Here is a 16,532-nt window from a genome sequence, read left to right on the forward strand (position 1 = left end):
CTTTACTCTTTTTGCAGAATGACAAATCTCACACTCGATTGCTTAAAAATTATAAAAATTATATTTCATTATTGTCATTTGGCACATGCTTTTATGTTGAGATACATTGTAAGTGTAGCACCCCACTTACAATGTTATCCATTTATACAGCTGTATATTTACTGAAGCAATTGTGGGTTAAGTACCTTGCCCAAGGGTACAACAGCAGTGCCCCAGCAGGGCATTGAATCAGCAACCTTTTAGTTGTGAGCCCTGCTCCTTACCATTACAACACACTGCTGTCCTAACTATTTTGTTTGCAACAGTTGTCCCACTTAAAATTATAATATCTGAAGTGATAATTGTGGCAGATGAGACTGAACATTTTAAGCTCTATTAAGTTTAGAATGTTGTTGCCTCACACAGGGGTGCACAGAGGGAAACAGCTCATGTTTCAGTTCCCCAGATGTTTGTCCCTGTCAACAGTCATTGCTGTAAAGGGGTAGACCCTTTAGAGTTCTCCAGTGTGATAATGGGGTACACCTTAATGGTGGTTTCCCCAAAAGGGACAGCAAGGCTTCATTTGATTTCTAGAATATTGCCTCAACTTTCAGCCAAGTTGGAAATTAGCCGTCCTAATGTTCTGATGGCTATGTTCACTCCATTCTTCATGCTGTGTTAGTTATGGTCACACCACACTATGTGCTGTGGTAATTATGGCCCTGATTTCCTGTATAGTGGTAACTGTGGTCCCATGATTCCCTGTGTTGGGCTAATGCTGATCATTTGAATCCCTGTTCTGGGTTTGTTGTGGTCAATAAATTCCCTGTTGTGCAAATATGTCTACAGTATTGCAAAGCCGTGTACGGTGTGTAAAGTCAGAATGAGGAATCCCAGGTGCATTTACTTCCAGAACTCTGCTAGTTTGAACAGGAATGAGCATTACAATCTGGTCTTCATAGTGTTTAATAGACACACACACACACACACGCACATACACAGTATGAGGTATTACATAAACGGAACTGGTGTGCTGTGTTGGTCTCAGTGCAGCAGTGCTTGGAGGAGGTGTCTGTCAGCGCTGAAATAGGCTGGTGTCTGTGGTCTCCACAGGCTCTCTCAGAGAGCGGGGCATATCGTTGCTGATCATCAGAGTGGGAGTCCTCGACAGGACCCCGTCATGGAGCCTGACCGGCTCCTCTCTCAGCGGGATTATGGGATACTCCTCACTCTCCTCCTGCTGCAGCTGCTTCAGAATCTCCTTGGACAGGAGGTGAGGATCTTGGTCACATCCGTCTGCAGGAGATGGAAAGAGGAATGTCAACGCTGGAGGCACGTCTGTGTCACGAGGTGGAATTCGGAACACTGATCTCTATAAGAACCAGATAGGGCTCAGCAACATGCGTTTGTAGCAGAGGTGTGTGCACTACAACATATCGCTGTGTGTGCTGGCAGTGAAGTCTAATGTAGATCATCAACATAATTACAGGCCACCCCCTGGGGTCTCCTTTCTTCCCCTGTGTATATGAAATGGCTGAAAAGCACTTTATAGGGCAGATCACTTCCTAGGATCCACCCCACTACCACCAAGAAAGTCCTCTCAGCTCTTGAACCCTGTAATTACCTTACAGTGTGGGAAAAATACAACTATGTCTCTTCATTGTTGTGGTCTGTAGAACAAGAACGCGAAACCACATCTGAATTTTACAGCGAGAGCTACTTCTTTGGATGTATAAATAGGATCTGAACACATGATCTGAATACGTTGTTTGTGTTAAGATGTTTCACAATCCGAGTGCTGACACAGAACTTTCATTTGAAAAGGGTTCTAAGGCAAGCCTCATTTTATGTTACACGCTGCTCTGGTCATACAACAAATAATGTTTATCACTTTTATTGGCTTTTTGCATTTCTAAAACATACTCTACTCTTCAATAAGTTTACTCTTAAATCGGAGTATGGCAAACCTCACCCCCCATTGTGCGCTGGCAGGAGCTTTTGCACTGTGTCACTGGTTTAGTGTGTGCTCCTCTTGGGGAGCTGCATGGTGGGTTGGTTGATAATGCAACAGTTTTTCATTCACTTTTTTTAGCAATGCACATATGGCCAAGAAAATTGACTGTCATCGCTCTTGAAATCCATGGCTGTATGCGCTTATTTCCTGGAGGAATTAAAGGAAGGCAACTCGGGCAAAAAGCAAGGCAGCAGTCACTCCTCTGGGACTCCAGCATATGACACGTGTTCCGGTGTTCAGGGCAGTTTTCTCCTCCGCCCTGCTACTTTAAGTACAGTACGGAATACGTGAGACCTCGAGTGGGCCCCTGAGCAAACAGGCCTCACCATCCAGTAAGATCAGGCGGTACCGGTTCCGGCACTCCACCGACTTCTCCAGGATGTCCTGCAAGGTCTGGTAAAAGATCAGGACCTCTTGGCGCCGTTCTTCCACGCTCAGCCCCGCGCTGCTGTCCTGGGACATCTGATACAGAGTCTGTAGAGGGGTGGCGTACTCCACCAGACAGTGGTAGGGCTACACACACACACACACAAACACACACACACGCGCACACACATACACACACGCACACACACACAGTATCATGAGACATTTCATGCAGTACAAACACATAAGTAGTCACAGCAATATAAGAGCACAAGGACACTTGAGAAAAGAGGTTCCCAGTGTAGCAGCCCACTGGCAGTACATACTTGTGCCATTGTAACACTAACTATGGGAAGGGTTCCTTTGAGAGCAAACTGTCAGGTCAGTACAATTACTGTGGTGCTCATACCCTTAGCCAATCACAGGAACTTTGACAGGAAGAAGACGAGGACATAAAACTATCGTAACTTATATATAAGTAGCACCTATATAAGTAGCAACAGCATACCACTCACCTTCCCAAGCTGGTCCAGTATGGAGTACATGCTGTGCTTGTAGCTCCGCCTCCTGACCCCCGCTCTGTCCATGATGATTTCCGGCAGGTTCTCACAGAAGTAGATGCGGTTGTCTGCGTCCTCTAGCTTGTCTGGGATGAATGCGTTGAGCGGCAGCAGTATGTGGAGTCTCCAGGAGTCTCTGTGCCCCATGATACTCAGCTTGCGCTGGGTTCGATAATGGTCAATCAAGGCCTCCAGCTCTACAGCGTCCAAGCAACACACAAGCTTATTGGTTTGCGCCATGCTCTTTCACTGAGATCACCACACACACATAGGCATCATGCAGAATTCCACAGGGAGTTCTGGGCTTTTGGATTTGGTGAGGTAAATTACTGCCCCCTTGTGGACACAGTATAACTTTAGAGGCTGAACTCTGAGGGACAGTCCCTGGTTAACTGGAATAAGGTTATCATTGTCCCAGAGAAAGGGGGAGTGTCATGAGATATTATAAGTGAAGAAAAACAATTCATTAGTGACATCAGGTTTATAAAAACGAAAAAGAACGTACTTGGAAGCACTAGCTTTAGGTAGCCGATGTAGAATGACCAGGCCAGGCCGTGAGCCACGTTCATCTTCCGCTCTTCGCAGATTCGTGAAATTTCCACTGGAGTGGGACCCTGGATGAATGCAGAGGATCAGGAATGAATGACCGACAGAGGGGTGCTGGGAGTGGCCTGGATCGTGAGGCTAATTTTATTGAATCTTCTGTGTGCAGACAAACATCCAACCTGCATTTCAGACAGTTCGGTGGGCTATATTAGAAATATGAAACCCAGTTTACAATGTGTAAATTCACAAGTACAAGAATGTTCTAAAAATTCCATTGAGTCATCTGTGCACCCTGCCGATACCATTTCTGTTTGGTGGCTTGTATTAGTATGAACGCTGACTCAGGAGTTGTGACTGCAGGCGTCTCAGAATGGTGTTGTTGCATGCGGCTGCAGTGTCGCATGTCTCGGACCACAGAGAAAAAGGGCGAGTGGCAAATTAGGGGATTCCCGCTGCGGCTGAAGGGACTCGCCAGAGAGGGTTAGCACCCCTCCAAGGATCTGACCAATGACAGAGCTGAGATCAATCCAAGCTACTCTGTAGTGACTAGCACTAGTACCAGTAGTAGACAGATACTGCTGTTTTTTTCCCCATAAACCAGTGTGCTGCTTATTGAGGAGGGCCTTTTACTCTGTTGAACCTAGATCACTTTTCTGTCTTCATATGTGGATAATCTTTCCTCGGCTTGTGCAGGGAGACAGTAAAAATAAGTCTGGTGAAGGTTAAAACAAAGTGTTTCAGTTCTGCATTCTCGTTGGTTGAGAGAGCATTGCATTGTGGTGCATGTATAACTATTCTATTATTCTGCTCCTGTGACCCAACAGTTTATTCATTCAAGACAGCATGAGCAAAAAACCACACCAAATTCAAAGACACTTTCAGAAAGCTTTGTGTAGTGAAGGGCATCTGTGGTTGGTTGTGGTTGGATGTCTTCCTGGATGTTTCAGTTATTTACCAACTAGGAATATAAGGGCCTAGAATATGCATTTGAATTTGTATTTGGTATGTCTAAACAGACACTTTCCCTGGTTTTCATCCTCAAATATCATTCATGACCATCTAATTCAGATTCAAATGCCAAGCACACCCTTTGTTTGATGTTTGAAAGAGTAATCTATGTTCTTTCAAAATAATGCAGAAGGAAACTAACTTTGTATATAATGTAATGTAAATGAAATGAATGTAACGTAATATGCAACAAAAATGCATTGCAGTAAAGGAAGCGTGTAAATCATTGAGGCTGAGTTCACTGAGCCACCCATTTACAGCAGAACAGATCACACACATGCACGGAAGCATGCAGTATATCTCGGCATAGTGACTTCCTCAGGAAGTGTACTCTGACACTGGCAAAAGCACCAGGCTGTAATCGCAATAGAAACAGTATCACCTTCCTTTGCCAGTACCAAAATCAAAGACAGTTTCTATAGGACAATCTAGGGAAGCAGAAACAGACTAAAGATCTGTGATAATAAGCAATACAATGTAACAACTCGGAGCTGCGTCATTGTGATCTGGGGCGGCAGCGGGGAAGTTGTATAAATGGATAACGTAAAAATTGTAAGATATATAGGTTGCTCTGGATAAGAGAGTCTGCTAAATAAATGCAGGTAATGTGATGTAATCTAAGGGGGGTAACATGAACAGGACACCGTGACAGTGCCCGTTGGTGGCTCCTGTGAACAACATGACATTTTTCAACAAATTTACATAAAAATTAACTCCAATTCTTTTATTCAGGCCCTTGGGAGGAACTGTATGGAGATCACAGATTAATTTTGCTTTAGCTTTAATAAAAGCTGATTAAAGACTCCCCCTCCAGGATGGTCAAACTTTGAGTGGAAATGTAAGCGCTATGTTTTTAGTTTTTAAGTGAGGGGTAAAGGGGTAAGCGTATATCTTCATTTTTTGGGCTTGAGTCCTGCTTTGATCTGACAAATCTGTGCATTATTTAGTCTTGCCATACATGCAATCGTGAGCATGGATTTTGCATGACATAAATGACCCCACCTAAAGCACGTGCAGTGAGGGGCATGGGTTCAGTGGAGGTGGTGGTGTTAGCATTTAGAAAGGATTTGGTTTCTTAGAGTGGGAGTGACAGAAGCAGATAGCAGCACAGGGGAAAAGGCCTGATAGAGGCCTCATGGAATCTCTCAGGGGCTGCCTGTTAACCTTTTTGCCACAGCTCCGCATAGTAGTTTATGACCGAGAGTGGTGTTACAATGCACTCTTTTTATCTTATTAAGGAGTGGAATGTGGTGGTTTGTTGATCTGAGGAGTGGCCTTCATACAGTAGCAGGAGGTGTCTTTGTACAAGTGAAGAGAACGCTCAGACACTGAGCTGATGGTCTAACGGTTATGCCGTCAATCCTTGAACGTCTCCTCCATATCGTTATTGACCAGGCACCACCTAGCCCTAAATATTTTCCAGCTGGGAGATAGCTAGCAGCCGGAGGGCAGGAGGTACCACATTTTTCTCTGTCTGTGTAATATAGCTCACAGAGTTATATATCTGCTCTGAGGTATATACAGGGTGCGGAAAGTGGTCAGTTTACCAAGTGTCAACACCATCAGAGAAACCAAGCTTTCATCTTGGGTTGAAAAATGACGGGCAGCAGCACGGGTTATTTTTCAGAAGTGCCTGTACAAAGATAGCCACTGCAGGAACATTAGTGGCACCCATAGCAGTACATTCATATGCAAATACTGCTCCCTTTTTAATAGGAAAAAAAAACTTTTCAGTAATAACCAGTTCTGCGCGATGCAAGACAAGCTCATCGAGGGATTGACTCTGAGTTCTGTGTTGTAGGGCACTGCATAGATGTCTGACAGCTGTACCCTGAAGGATATTGGTGTATGAGGCCCGTGTATCAAGGGAAGCTAGAATGGATTTTATGTACATCAGGGTATAAACTGTAACATTTGAATGTAAGATCAGACAAGTCTCCATTGTAAAAAGACAGAAGGATAGCCTTTATCCTAGGATAGCAGCTTAAGGAAAGACTTGTTTTTCAGCATCAGAGGCATAAGAAATGTACCTCTGTCTTTGTACCATTGATACCTGTCACTACTCCTTTTGAACACCTGGGTATTTCGCTTCATTGAAATTTCTGCTAGAACTTTTTTCTTTCCTTCCAACATGCGTTCAAGCTCCCCTTAAACATAAATAAACCATAAATCTATTTATTTCCTGAAAGTAGACCCTCGTGCTCCTTCAGTGGGCAGCCTGGACCCTGGAGGTGGCCGGAAGTCTTACCAGTACGCCGAAGGCCTTGAGTAGTAGAGAGAGGCCGCAGGTCACCGCCACCGTGCCCCAGCCGTCCGCTCCCAGCTGAACTCCCCCCGCCCCCAGCACCAGTGCCACCACGGCCACTGCCAGCAGGGGGGTTGCGCTGAAGCAGGCTCTCAGCGCCCGAGCTGGGCTGCCCCCGTACCTGCACACCGGGAAGGGCAGAGGGTCAGCTGGGACTCCAGCTATGCTGCTTGCCGGCCTCCCCCCATATACCGTCTGACCGCTGCAGCTTACCCAGAACGCAGCAGCCTAACTGACGTTCAACCTCCCCAGACTGGCCCATGTGACACCTCTCTTTGAGTCCCTCCACTGGCTACCGGTTGGAGCAAAGATCAAGTTCAAGACCCTGTTACTAACCCTTAACGGACTTAATGGATCAGCCCCCAGATACATACAGCACATGATCAAGGCCTACAAGCGCTGCACTCTGCTACCTCGGGTTGCCTCTGTGTCCCGAAATACAAAAGCAGCATCTCTCAAACCTGCCTCCTCTCAGTACTTGCTCCACACTGGCGTTCGTACAACAGACTCCCTGGGTGCCTTCAAGAGAAAGCTGAAAACTCATCTCTTCAAGCTTTATCTCTAGTCTACCTTCCTCTCTATCTGTCGTATCTAGCCCTATTTTTTATTGAAAAAAAAAAACAGTACACTAGTTTAGCACCCAACTTAGTATCTTACTGACCTCTTGCAATACTTTTCGATAACTACTCTTAGCATTAAGATGCACTTATTTGGAAGTCGCTCTGGGTAAGATCGTCGGCTAAATGACGTAATGTAATGTAATGCCATGTAGTAAGAATCACATCTGTAGGACATAACTTACAGTATGTCTATTGGCTGTTTGCTGTATGATGGTGACTCTGCTGTTTAGAGAGAGAATACAGAAGTGGGGCCCCGCCGCTCCGCACACATTCGCTCTCACTCACCTGGGAGTCAAGTGATGGAGCCACTCCTCGGCCAGGTGACACACCCCATTCAGCAAGGCCACCATGGCGAGGACCAGGATGGCCTGGGCGCCCTGCTGGTACAAGGCGTGATGGCCCAGGAAGAGGGCGGCACTCAGCAGGGCGACGGCAGCTAGCACACCCGCGCACAGTGAGGGGAGTCTTCCGCGGGGCCGCGGCACCAGCCTGGCTTCCTGTCCTGGACACACCATCTGAGGGGGACGCAGAGGCGGGGAACACAGTCAGGCACTTCTAACGACCACAGGCTGTCCCACGGAGTCGGGCGGAAAAGGGTCACCAGCAGAGGAGTGTCTGTTAGGGGCAAAGGGGGACTGTCCGCAGTCGAAAGGGCTCAAGAAGTCACAGTGACGTCACCCTGTGAGTGACCGCAGAGAGACACAATGCTTTTGTGCAGCGTACTGTGAGGGTCCGCCCGTACAGTGACGTCACCCTGTGAGTGACCGCAGAGAGACGCAGTGCTTTTGTGCAGCGTACTGTGAGGGTCCGCCCGTACAGTGACGTCACCCTGTGAGTGACCGCAGAGAGACGCAGTGCTTTTGTGCAGCGTACTGTGAGGGTCCGCCCGTACAGTGACGTCACCCTGTGAGTGACCGCAGAGAGACGCAGTGCTTTTGTGCAGCGTACTGTGAGGGTCCGCCCCTGCGCGGTGCCTCAAGTCAAATTCCAAAGGGCTGACTGTTATCTCCATGCGGCATGCTTTCTATGCAAACAGGAAATGAAACCTTGCCCCCGCCCTATAGCACAACCCTGCTTTGCCACCTTCACCTATGGGCGTGGTGGTAACCATCAGCCAATAAGCTGGCTTGGAACTGAAAATGAAACCTAGCTGTTTAATTCATTCTGATGTAATACACTGAACCTCTCCATGTCAAATAGATAGATAGATAGATAGATAGATAGAGTGTACATATACTTGCATACCATACATGCATAGATCAAGATAGTCCTACCTTCCAGCAGTATGCATATCTATTTGGAAAGACTGAGCTTCAAAGTCATTCCCCATTTCAAACCTCCTTGAACCTTTGGCAACATTGATCTTTTTATGGTCACACCAATAAAGCAATGGAATTGAACAGAAATTTTGCTTGGGGAACAAGATCGAATTCCAGTAAAAAGCCGGTTTCCTGATTCAGCTGCTCAGCTGCTCCCACTATGACAAAGGAATGCTGTGGCACCACGCGGCTTTGTCCTGGGAGGTCAGACATACTTCCGTTTGTATCACCATACCTGGTGGTGGTATTTGTATCTAATAGGCTGCATGTCTCTGTATACTTCTGTGTGCTCGTGCCTCCAGTCACGAGGGGGTCACAGACACATGCAAATGAAGTGATTATTACGTTTCATTATTGCCATTTAGCAGACGCTCTTATCCTGTCTTATCTTATTTACATAGGTCGCTCTGACCTATGTAATTTACAGTATTTATATGTCATCCATGTATACAGCTGGGTATTTACTGAGGCAATTGTGGGTTAAGTACCTTCCCCAAGGGTTCAATTCCCAACAGGGGCATTGCCATTGAAGCCTAGAAACCTTTCAGTTACAAGCCCTGCTCCTGACCACTATGCTACACTGCCACCCTGTATTTATTGGTATTTATCAAACCGCGAGTCTCTGTATACTTCTCTGTACTCATGCCTCCAGTCACCCTGGGTCACAGACAAATGCAGTATGAAACCATTATAAATGACAACAAGAAGGAGGCACTCCAGGCTGTGCTTCCCGGACCTGGAGGAGTGGCACTCCACACGCCTTTGGCCAGCTGTCTGTGAAGCAGCACCGTTTCTAGGAAAGGAAAACTCCACTCCCTGCAGCAGGCAGAGGCTTGGCACTGGCGGGAGCTCGGGGGCTGAGACGGGGGCGGGTGTGACGTAAAGCGTGGGAGGCAGTGCTGGGACAGCCGGCTCGTCTCCCCACGCCCGCTGGCGTCTGCGGATCAGCTGCGGGAGGAACGGGTCCGCCGGGACAGGTGGGGCTGCGTCGTCAGCTGGGGGCATCGTGCCGTCACAGGAGTCTGTCGGAGGACTCCGTCCTCATCCCCAAGCTCCTCTCTGTTTGTCCTGACTGAGCCTCCGTAACAGTGTGCAGGAACGCTAAGGGATTTTAGCGTTGCATGGCAACACACACGATCTTGCTTTGAACGCCTATCCCCCCTCAGCTATTCATGTACTAGAGCCAGTCTGGGTGTTGTACAATTAACAAACATTTACACAGGTTTGGACATGTGCTAACCAAAGTGCTATACGTGAACAGACATAAGCATCTAAATTGTAGCGGTATAAATATTGTATACCTACAGGACTGGCACTTTGATGGAGGTGATATTTTCTAGAATACATAGTACAGCCAGACACGCAAGAAACTGTACTCCACGATATGCTGTATGCATAAAAATCAAAAGTCTTTCACAAGGAAGGTGGGATCTGAATGGGAATTGTTCTCCAGGTCTGTCGCAATCCTAATCTTGTACATGGTCTCCTGATGGAATTTATACAGGGTGCACCCTGCAGGTACACAGGGAGAAAACACCTGACTGAAAAAACACTCTTTACTGATGAGTGTCACCGTGGATACACACACACGCAAATGCACACACATTCACACACAGACACATACATAAATACTCACTGTCATGCGCTCTCATATACTTATATTCGCATACCTAAACACAGATTCACACACACACAGAATCAAAATCAAAATTAAAAGAACCACAGTAAAGGTAAAGCATCACATCAAGTTAAAATGTCTGAATGAATCAGTGAGGTCATAATGCTTCTGTAACTCACCTTGTCAACAAGTCTGGCTTTTCTCCGCACAGCAAGCAGCAGCACTGATGACTTCCTGTGTTCCAAGCTTCTTATCAGCTGTTTCAGAGAGTTTACACGCAATCAACCTGAGCGTGATACAAGTCCGATCACCCTGAACCGTGAGGAAAGAGTGACAGAGAGAGGGAGGAGAGGAGAGGAGAGGAGACGAGAAAACCCGACTGGTCCTTGTGAGAAATACCAGTCAAGTTACTTTCACTTTCACTGTACAGGCGAGCTTTGCGCCTCCCCCTCACCGAAACCGTGCAAAAAGTTAGCAGAACTCTACAGTGACGCCCCCAAGCAATGAAAGAGAGATCTGCATGGAAGGCAGTACAATGCGTGTGGCAGCGGCTAAGCTACAACCCTGACGTGAGGTGAAGAAAGGGGATGTGGGAAAAGGGAAGTGCTTTCTAAGCACTCATATATCCCTTAATGCGCCGCAGACTCGATTGTGGGCTGAGCCATGTATTAACTCTTAAAGAGACATGTTGATGACATGTTGGGTGACATTACAGGTCCAAAGCTGGGGATAATAAGGGGGGTGGTTCTTTCAGAGTGGTGAGTTTTGTTACTGGTGGCCTGTTTTTATTTTTGTATGAAATAAATGCTATAAAGACATATAGTTAGCATACAGATTATGTAACACCAGAGAAAAAATAAGGAAAATAATGTATATATGTGTATGCATGTGTGTGTGTGTGTGCGTGTGTGTGCGTGTGTGTGTGTGCGTGTGTGTTGAAGAATAGTGGTGATTATTTAGTGATCATTATATCAATAGACTGATTAGTTTGGTAGAATTAGTATGCACAGTGTATAATGTGACTGTGTCTGTGTAGTTTTTAGGCTGATCACAGAGTTGTGACCTGTGGCCTACATTCCAAGAGATGCTGCTATGTTGAAACAATCATGCACACGGGCATACTGAAGTATGTACGTGGTACCAGGCCGTTCCAACGGAGAGTCCTATAATCCCGAGCACTTACCTAGCTGTAGTTCTAGACACTTTATGTTTAATCATGTGGAGATGTATACATTCTTAGAGGATATGGGGGTTTTCTATAAGACTGTCTCCTATTCACTCTGTCTTCCATGTCAGTGTTTGTGACAGAGAGGAGTTGGGTCAGTGTGTACTCCCTTATCCATCGAGGATACCCTTTGAAGCAATGTTTTTCCAATTCGGCGCCAGACTCTAGACGATACAAGGTCAGGTATAATCAAATATCTGGACAGCTTAGGTCATCAGTTTCCCACTCTTTAGGATGGTGTAAGATGTTCTTTGTGCAGCAGAGTTCCAGTGCGTGTGTGAGAGTCAGTCTGTGAGTTCCAGTCACCCACATGCAGCAGAGACTGACTGGATCGTGAGAGGTTGATGAGTGTGTAAGGCGTAAGACTCAGTCTTGACTTAGTGAGACTTAGTGCGTGTAACATCTGAGCCGACCATCGCGTGTGAAGCCTTGCTGTATTGAAGACCATCAATAAACCTGTTTCTACCTCTCCTTCAACCACGGTCCAGACTGAAGTTCTTTGTGTAACAGTTTATTAGTTAGCCTGGGAGTGCATCAATTTCACCGAAAGCCAACAGCGTGTACACAAAGGACGACAAACAGACCCCATTGGTTCATGCATATTTTATTCAAGAGTAAAAAAAGTGGTTCGTCCCATAGGGCATGCTTACAATGTTGTGTCTTTTAGGAAGTCATATGCGAAAACTTAGTTCCAGAGAAAAATACAAGAAAAATTGTCACAAGTTAAATCCCATGAAATTCGTTTTTAAAAGTAAACCACATTGAGACCAAACAAGGATCAGAAAACAGTGGAAGAGAAATGAACAGTAAGCTTAAGAATAAGAATGAGAAGAATAAGAAGATTATTAAGAATTATAATGAGAATATATATTTCCTTTTTAAAAGTGAGACACAGGAGTAGTGTCTAATTAGTTTTACATTTGAATAAACCATGCGATCATGCTTTGGCAGCCTGAATGTTGCTTGTCACTGAATAATATGTTCATTCACACTATTGAACAACTTCTGTACATCAACAGAACAAAATGAACACAAGGTTTCACATCTTAGAAAGAGCTTCAGTGCCTGTACAGCCCAAAAAAAAGGATCAATAATAATAATTATAATAATAACAATAATAATAAAATTATGATCATAATGAAAACCATGAAAAAAAATAAAACAAAGCAAATAATAACAAAATAAAAAAATTATATATAAAAAATAATAAAATTTTACAAATATAATATGAAGCGGGAAATAATTCAGACCTACTATATTGAAACACAGCACAAATATAATTTCACATATCAATAAGGAACTCAATCGCATGCACTGATGCGTTGTATAGATGCTGTACAAATTATTGTCTTTGTTAAGTCTCTCTGTCACTGCTGCTGCAATGGTAAAGTTATCTGGCAAAAACGCAGTGTGGACTTCATTCTGCTGATTAATCAGGCTAGCGAGATACCGACAGGTACAAGTGACTTGGCAGCAAAGGAACTCGGATTTGCAGTCTGGACTTATTCAGTGCAACTTCACTAACGACAGCGTTAGCAAGAAACTCCGTCATCGTTACCACAGTAACCACCTGGGAGGCTCATGGCGTCTTACAAAAGAAACAAACAAAAGAAACCAAACCAAAGGATCTCAGGTAAGATTGCATCGCAAGTAGTTTTTGAAATTATACACATTTTTTTTTTAAACGTCTTCTTCATTTATAAATACGACCTATTTTTCATTTTCGCTTTATTTAATACTAGTAGCAAAACATGTTTTAACAGCAAGGTCATTTTTGTATAAGATGTTAATGAGTGAAACTTTTTAGTTAGAATTTTAAAATATATATATGTATGTATACATGTGATGCCAACGCTGTCAGGACACCCTCCGGCGTGCTGCGAAATCATGACGTGAATTTACGAGAAATCGTCGCCTAGAAGCTCCTCTGTCTCGCACGTCTGCAGACAGACAGGAAACGGCCACTGCGTTTCAGGTCTTTTTCCTGACAGAGGGGTTCTTTTGCTGATTCCCCTGATTCTTACCCTACCTCCACCCCCCACCCCCTCCCCACACCCCCTCCCCTGCCCTGCCTCCACCCTGCTGGCCTGCTCCTGAGAAAGGAGGAACTTTTCACCCCATCAGAGTTTTTCTCTTGCGTTCTACCTCCAAAAGTAAAACTGTGTGTCTGGCCTACAGAGGAAGAAGATATTGTATTTGCTTCTTTAATTGCAATTCAAGCACTGGAGTTAATTTCTGACAATGCCGATGTTGTTTTTTTATTCTTTTTTTTTTTTTCTTTTTTCAAAGAGTGGGGGACTGAAGCCTGCTGCAGAGAGAGGTGTGGGGGGAGAAGGTGATGGAGGAGGTGGGGCAGAGCCAGAGGCTGGCCGAGCCGGGGGGCGGGGGTGGGGGTTGGGGTTGGGGGTGAGGGTGAGGGTGGGGGGGCTTGGGGTGGAGGCGGGATGGGAGATCACTGTATATTGCTGTTATCGTCCGTGCCGTTGGACTCCGACATGTTCATTTTGCCCATGGAGTGTCCCACGTTGTTGACAGCGTCTCTGCGGGGCGGCATGCGCTCATTGATGCGGTCCAGACCCTTGGCCTCCTCGAAGCTGCTGATCTTGTGCTGTGGAGAGAATCCTCGGATCGCTGTCGTGGGAAGGGGTGGGGGGGGGATGGAAGGGGGGAGTGAAGTTAGAACCCGAGCACTCCATCGACCACCAGAACATTCCAAGACACATAACTGAGGGGTAGGTTGAGAGGGGGGTGGAGGGGGTATGTGCTTCAATTATTCTCACTCTACCACTACCCTCACCCCCTTTTCTAAGCCTACCCCAATAAATCTGCAACAAGACCCTCTATAGCACACAATGACTGTTCGAGCGGAGCTGGAAGGCAAGACTATGGTCAGGGCGGTATTGTTTCTATGTCTTCGGCTTCTGAGTTAGATATTTGATCATTCTGAGACTGACATCTAGTCTGGGACGCAACATTCATTGCAATAAGACTATCTAGGTTTGAAGTGAAAATTTGCAACGGGAATACCTCAGACAATTCCTATGCAAATTAACCAAACCTAGACAAACCGGTCCCATCCAGGACTACAGAAATCACGCATACTACTCCCAGTGGTTAAGAGCATCCTTCCTCCACCCTGTCTCCCTAACTTTCTTTTCTCTGTTCACTATGACCAAACAGACTGTGGCCAGGTGCAATCCAGTCAGAATTCAGTCCAAGCACCACTGCACCCACATCAAACACAACCCTCACACTTCAATTGTACGGAAGTTCACATGTACTGAGTGGACAAATAAAAACAGCAAGTTTTCAAATTTTCTTTGTATAACTTTGTAAACTTTTCTTCCTGTTTGAGCTGCTCAGTTGGGAGGTGTGTGGCATGATTGCAGTGAGAACATCCTGCCTTATGTCCAGTAATATGATACATGAGAAACATGAGAAAACATGAGTAAAAACCCAGAGCATGCTGGGATACAGGCAAGAGTAACCATGGCATTATAATCTGCAGTGTGTGGATTTGCTCAGTTTAGGATGGCCTTTTAATCAATGCAAAAAAGACATCTGACATTATATCATTGCTGTGTGTAAGTCAATCATCTTTGCATAATATATCAGCTGATGCACCATCTGTGCATGAAAAAATTATTTCAATTTTTAAACGAAATTATTTCTTACTGCTTGTTGCAAGACTCCTCTCTTGCATCATGCGAAAAAACACCACTACGATGGCTAAAGTAGGTCCGTTTTGCACAATGTCATTTCTAACAAAAACATATTTTAACTTTTTTCCCGATTATGATCTCAATGACACTTTGAGATTCATGCCCGATTTGCACATTAAAACAAACTCGTCAGCCTTAAGATGTGCAGTTCCCCAGGCCGTACAAGTCGCATGAGAGCACTGCTATGTACAGCAAGTACTTTCATCACAACCTCATGCAAAAACACACGTACTGTTCTGGACGGAGGCAAAATTGAATGGTTACAATGATTAAGTAAAGTATAGGTAACATTTTTAGCTCTGAAAGGTGGTCATTTTCTTGTCGCAGTGTGCATAGAGGGAGACTACATTAGCAGGGGTTGTGGGTATGAACAGGAGAGACTGGGGGGGTGGGGTAAGGTGGGGCAGGAGGGGGGCCACCCAGAGACAGAACCAAACAAAACAAAAATCCCCCAAAAGTTCCACTCCTAGCTGAATAAGTCTGTGCAAGTTTACGGTTTGTGTTTTGGAAAAAACAAGTACATTGAACCCTGCTCCAGGGGAGAATTTGGACTGGGTGCCGTCTTTGATAAAAAACAGGAGTGATCATAGAGAGGGGCACAACAGCACACTGGCAATGTTTCCATTAGAAATTTGATTGAGGTGACATACCTATGAAAACACTGCTTTCCCACAGATTTCTTCTTGAGGATAAAGCGGGTTGTATACTTAGAACTGTGGGCGTGACTAATAACGCCAGATAGAGGATTTAGCCAATCACACAAAGACCCTGCAAATGGTAAGACACAGGACTACAAAGTGCTGCCTCCTCCAGGTCATTTAAAATTAAGCTGGTTTCAAAACGACCAAGTGATCTTTATCCGAACAAAACAAGTGACTTTTATGCGCATTTTTGTGAGTGCCCCGTAATGTTCATCTTGCGTGATTCCCGGTGCTTTCCGAATTGACTGGCACTCTAGCGTGACCTTTTTCACATGCTAAATGATGGCTCAAATATTCATTTCACTTAAACACAAATTTTGACTAGTTTTCCAGACAGCTGAAAGGAATAAGATCACAGATTTTCCAAATGAGATTCCAAAAGACACTGGATGAATATCTTTCAAAAAACTGTTCTGTTATAACATACTACAGCTAGACTGAAAGGAACAGAACTAGCAACAGCTCAGACTAAGAACTGAAGGTAAATTGCTACAAGTGATTTCTTATGGGCTTAACTTCTTTGAATATCTAGACTGGGAAAATATATTA

The 16,532-nt window shown here is 45.1% G+C and overlaps 2 protein-coding genes across 4 annotated transcripts in view; both read right to left on the reverse strand.

Annotated features, from left to right (window-relative positions):
• Window positions 1–936: 936 nt before the first annotated feature.
• Window positions 937–10,762, reverse strand: sting1 (stimulator of interferon response cGAMP interactor 1). The gene is made up of 7 exons (XM_036547655.1): window positions 10,515–10,762; window positions 7,684–7,913; window positions 6,722–6,899; window positions 3,425–3,533; window positions 2,875–3,116; window positions 2,320–2,506; window positions 937–1,275 (listed from the first exon to the last, which is right to left on the reverse strand). The coding sequence occupies exons 2-7, from the start codon at window positions 7,911–7,913 to the stop codon at window positions 1,055–1,057; spliced, it is 1,167 nt and encodes a 388-aa protein (XP_036403548.1). The 5' UTR covers window positions 10,515–10,762; the 3' UTR covers window positions 937–1,054.
• A 3,184-nt stretch (window positions 10,763–13,946) lies between these two features.
• Window positions 13,947–16,532, reverse strand: part of ppp3cb (protein phosphatase 3, catalytic subunit, beta isozyme) — a 40,860-nt gene continuing 38,274 nt past the window's right edge. For all 3 annotated transcript variants that reach the window (XM_036547919.1, XM_036547917.1, XM_036547918.1), the window contains one exon: window positions 13,947–14,191. In XM_036547919.1, the coding sequence (XP_036403812.1) occupies window positions 14,013–14,191 (179 nt within the window). In that variant the 3' untranslated portion in view covers window positions 13,947–14,012. The remainder of the gene's footprint in view (window positions 14,192–16,532) is intronic.

This window comes from Megalops cyprinoides, chromosome 16 (genome assembly GCF_013368585.1).
Source record: "Megalops cyprinoides isolate fMegCyp1 chromosome 16, fMegCyp1.pri, whole genome shotgun sequence".
NCBI classification, from domain to species: Eukaryota; Metazoa; Chordata; class Actinopteri; order Elopiformes; family Megalopidae; genus Megalops; species Megalops cyprinoides.

Coding starts and splice junctions, on each gene's coding strand:
- sting1 (XM_036547655.1), bottom strand. CDS start 7,913: ATGGTGTGTCCAGGACAGGAAGCCAGGCTGGTGCCGCGGCCCCGCGGA. Junction 3,534..6,721: donor TCAAGGCCTTCGGCGTACTG/GTAAGACTTCCG, acceptor GCATTCATCCAG/GGTCCCACTCCAGTGGAAAT. Junction 2,507..2,874: donor TACTGGACCAGCTTGGGAAG/GTGAGTGGTATG, acceptor GTGTGTGTGTAG/CCCTACCACTGTCTGGTGGA.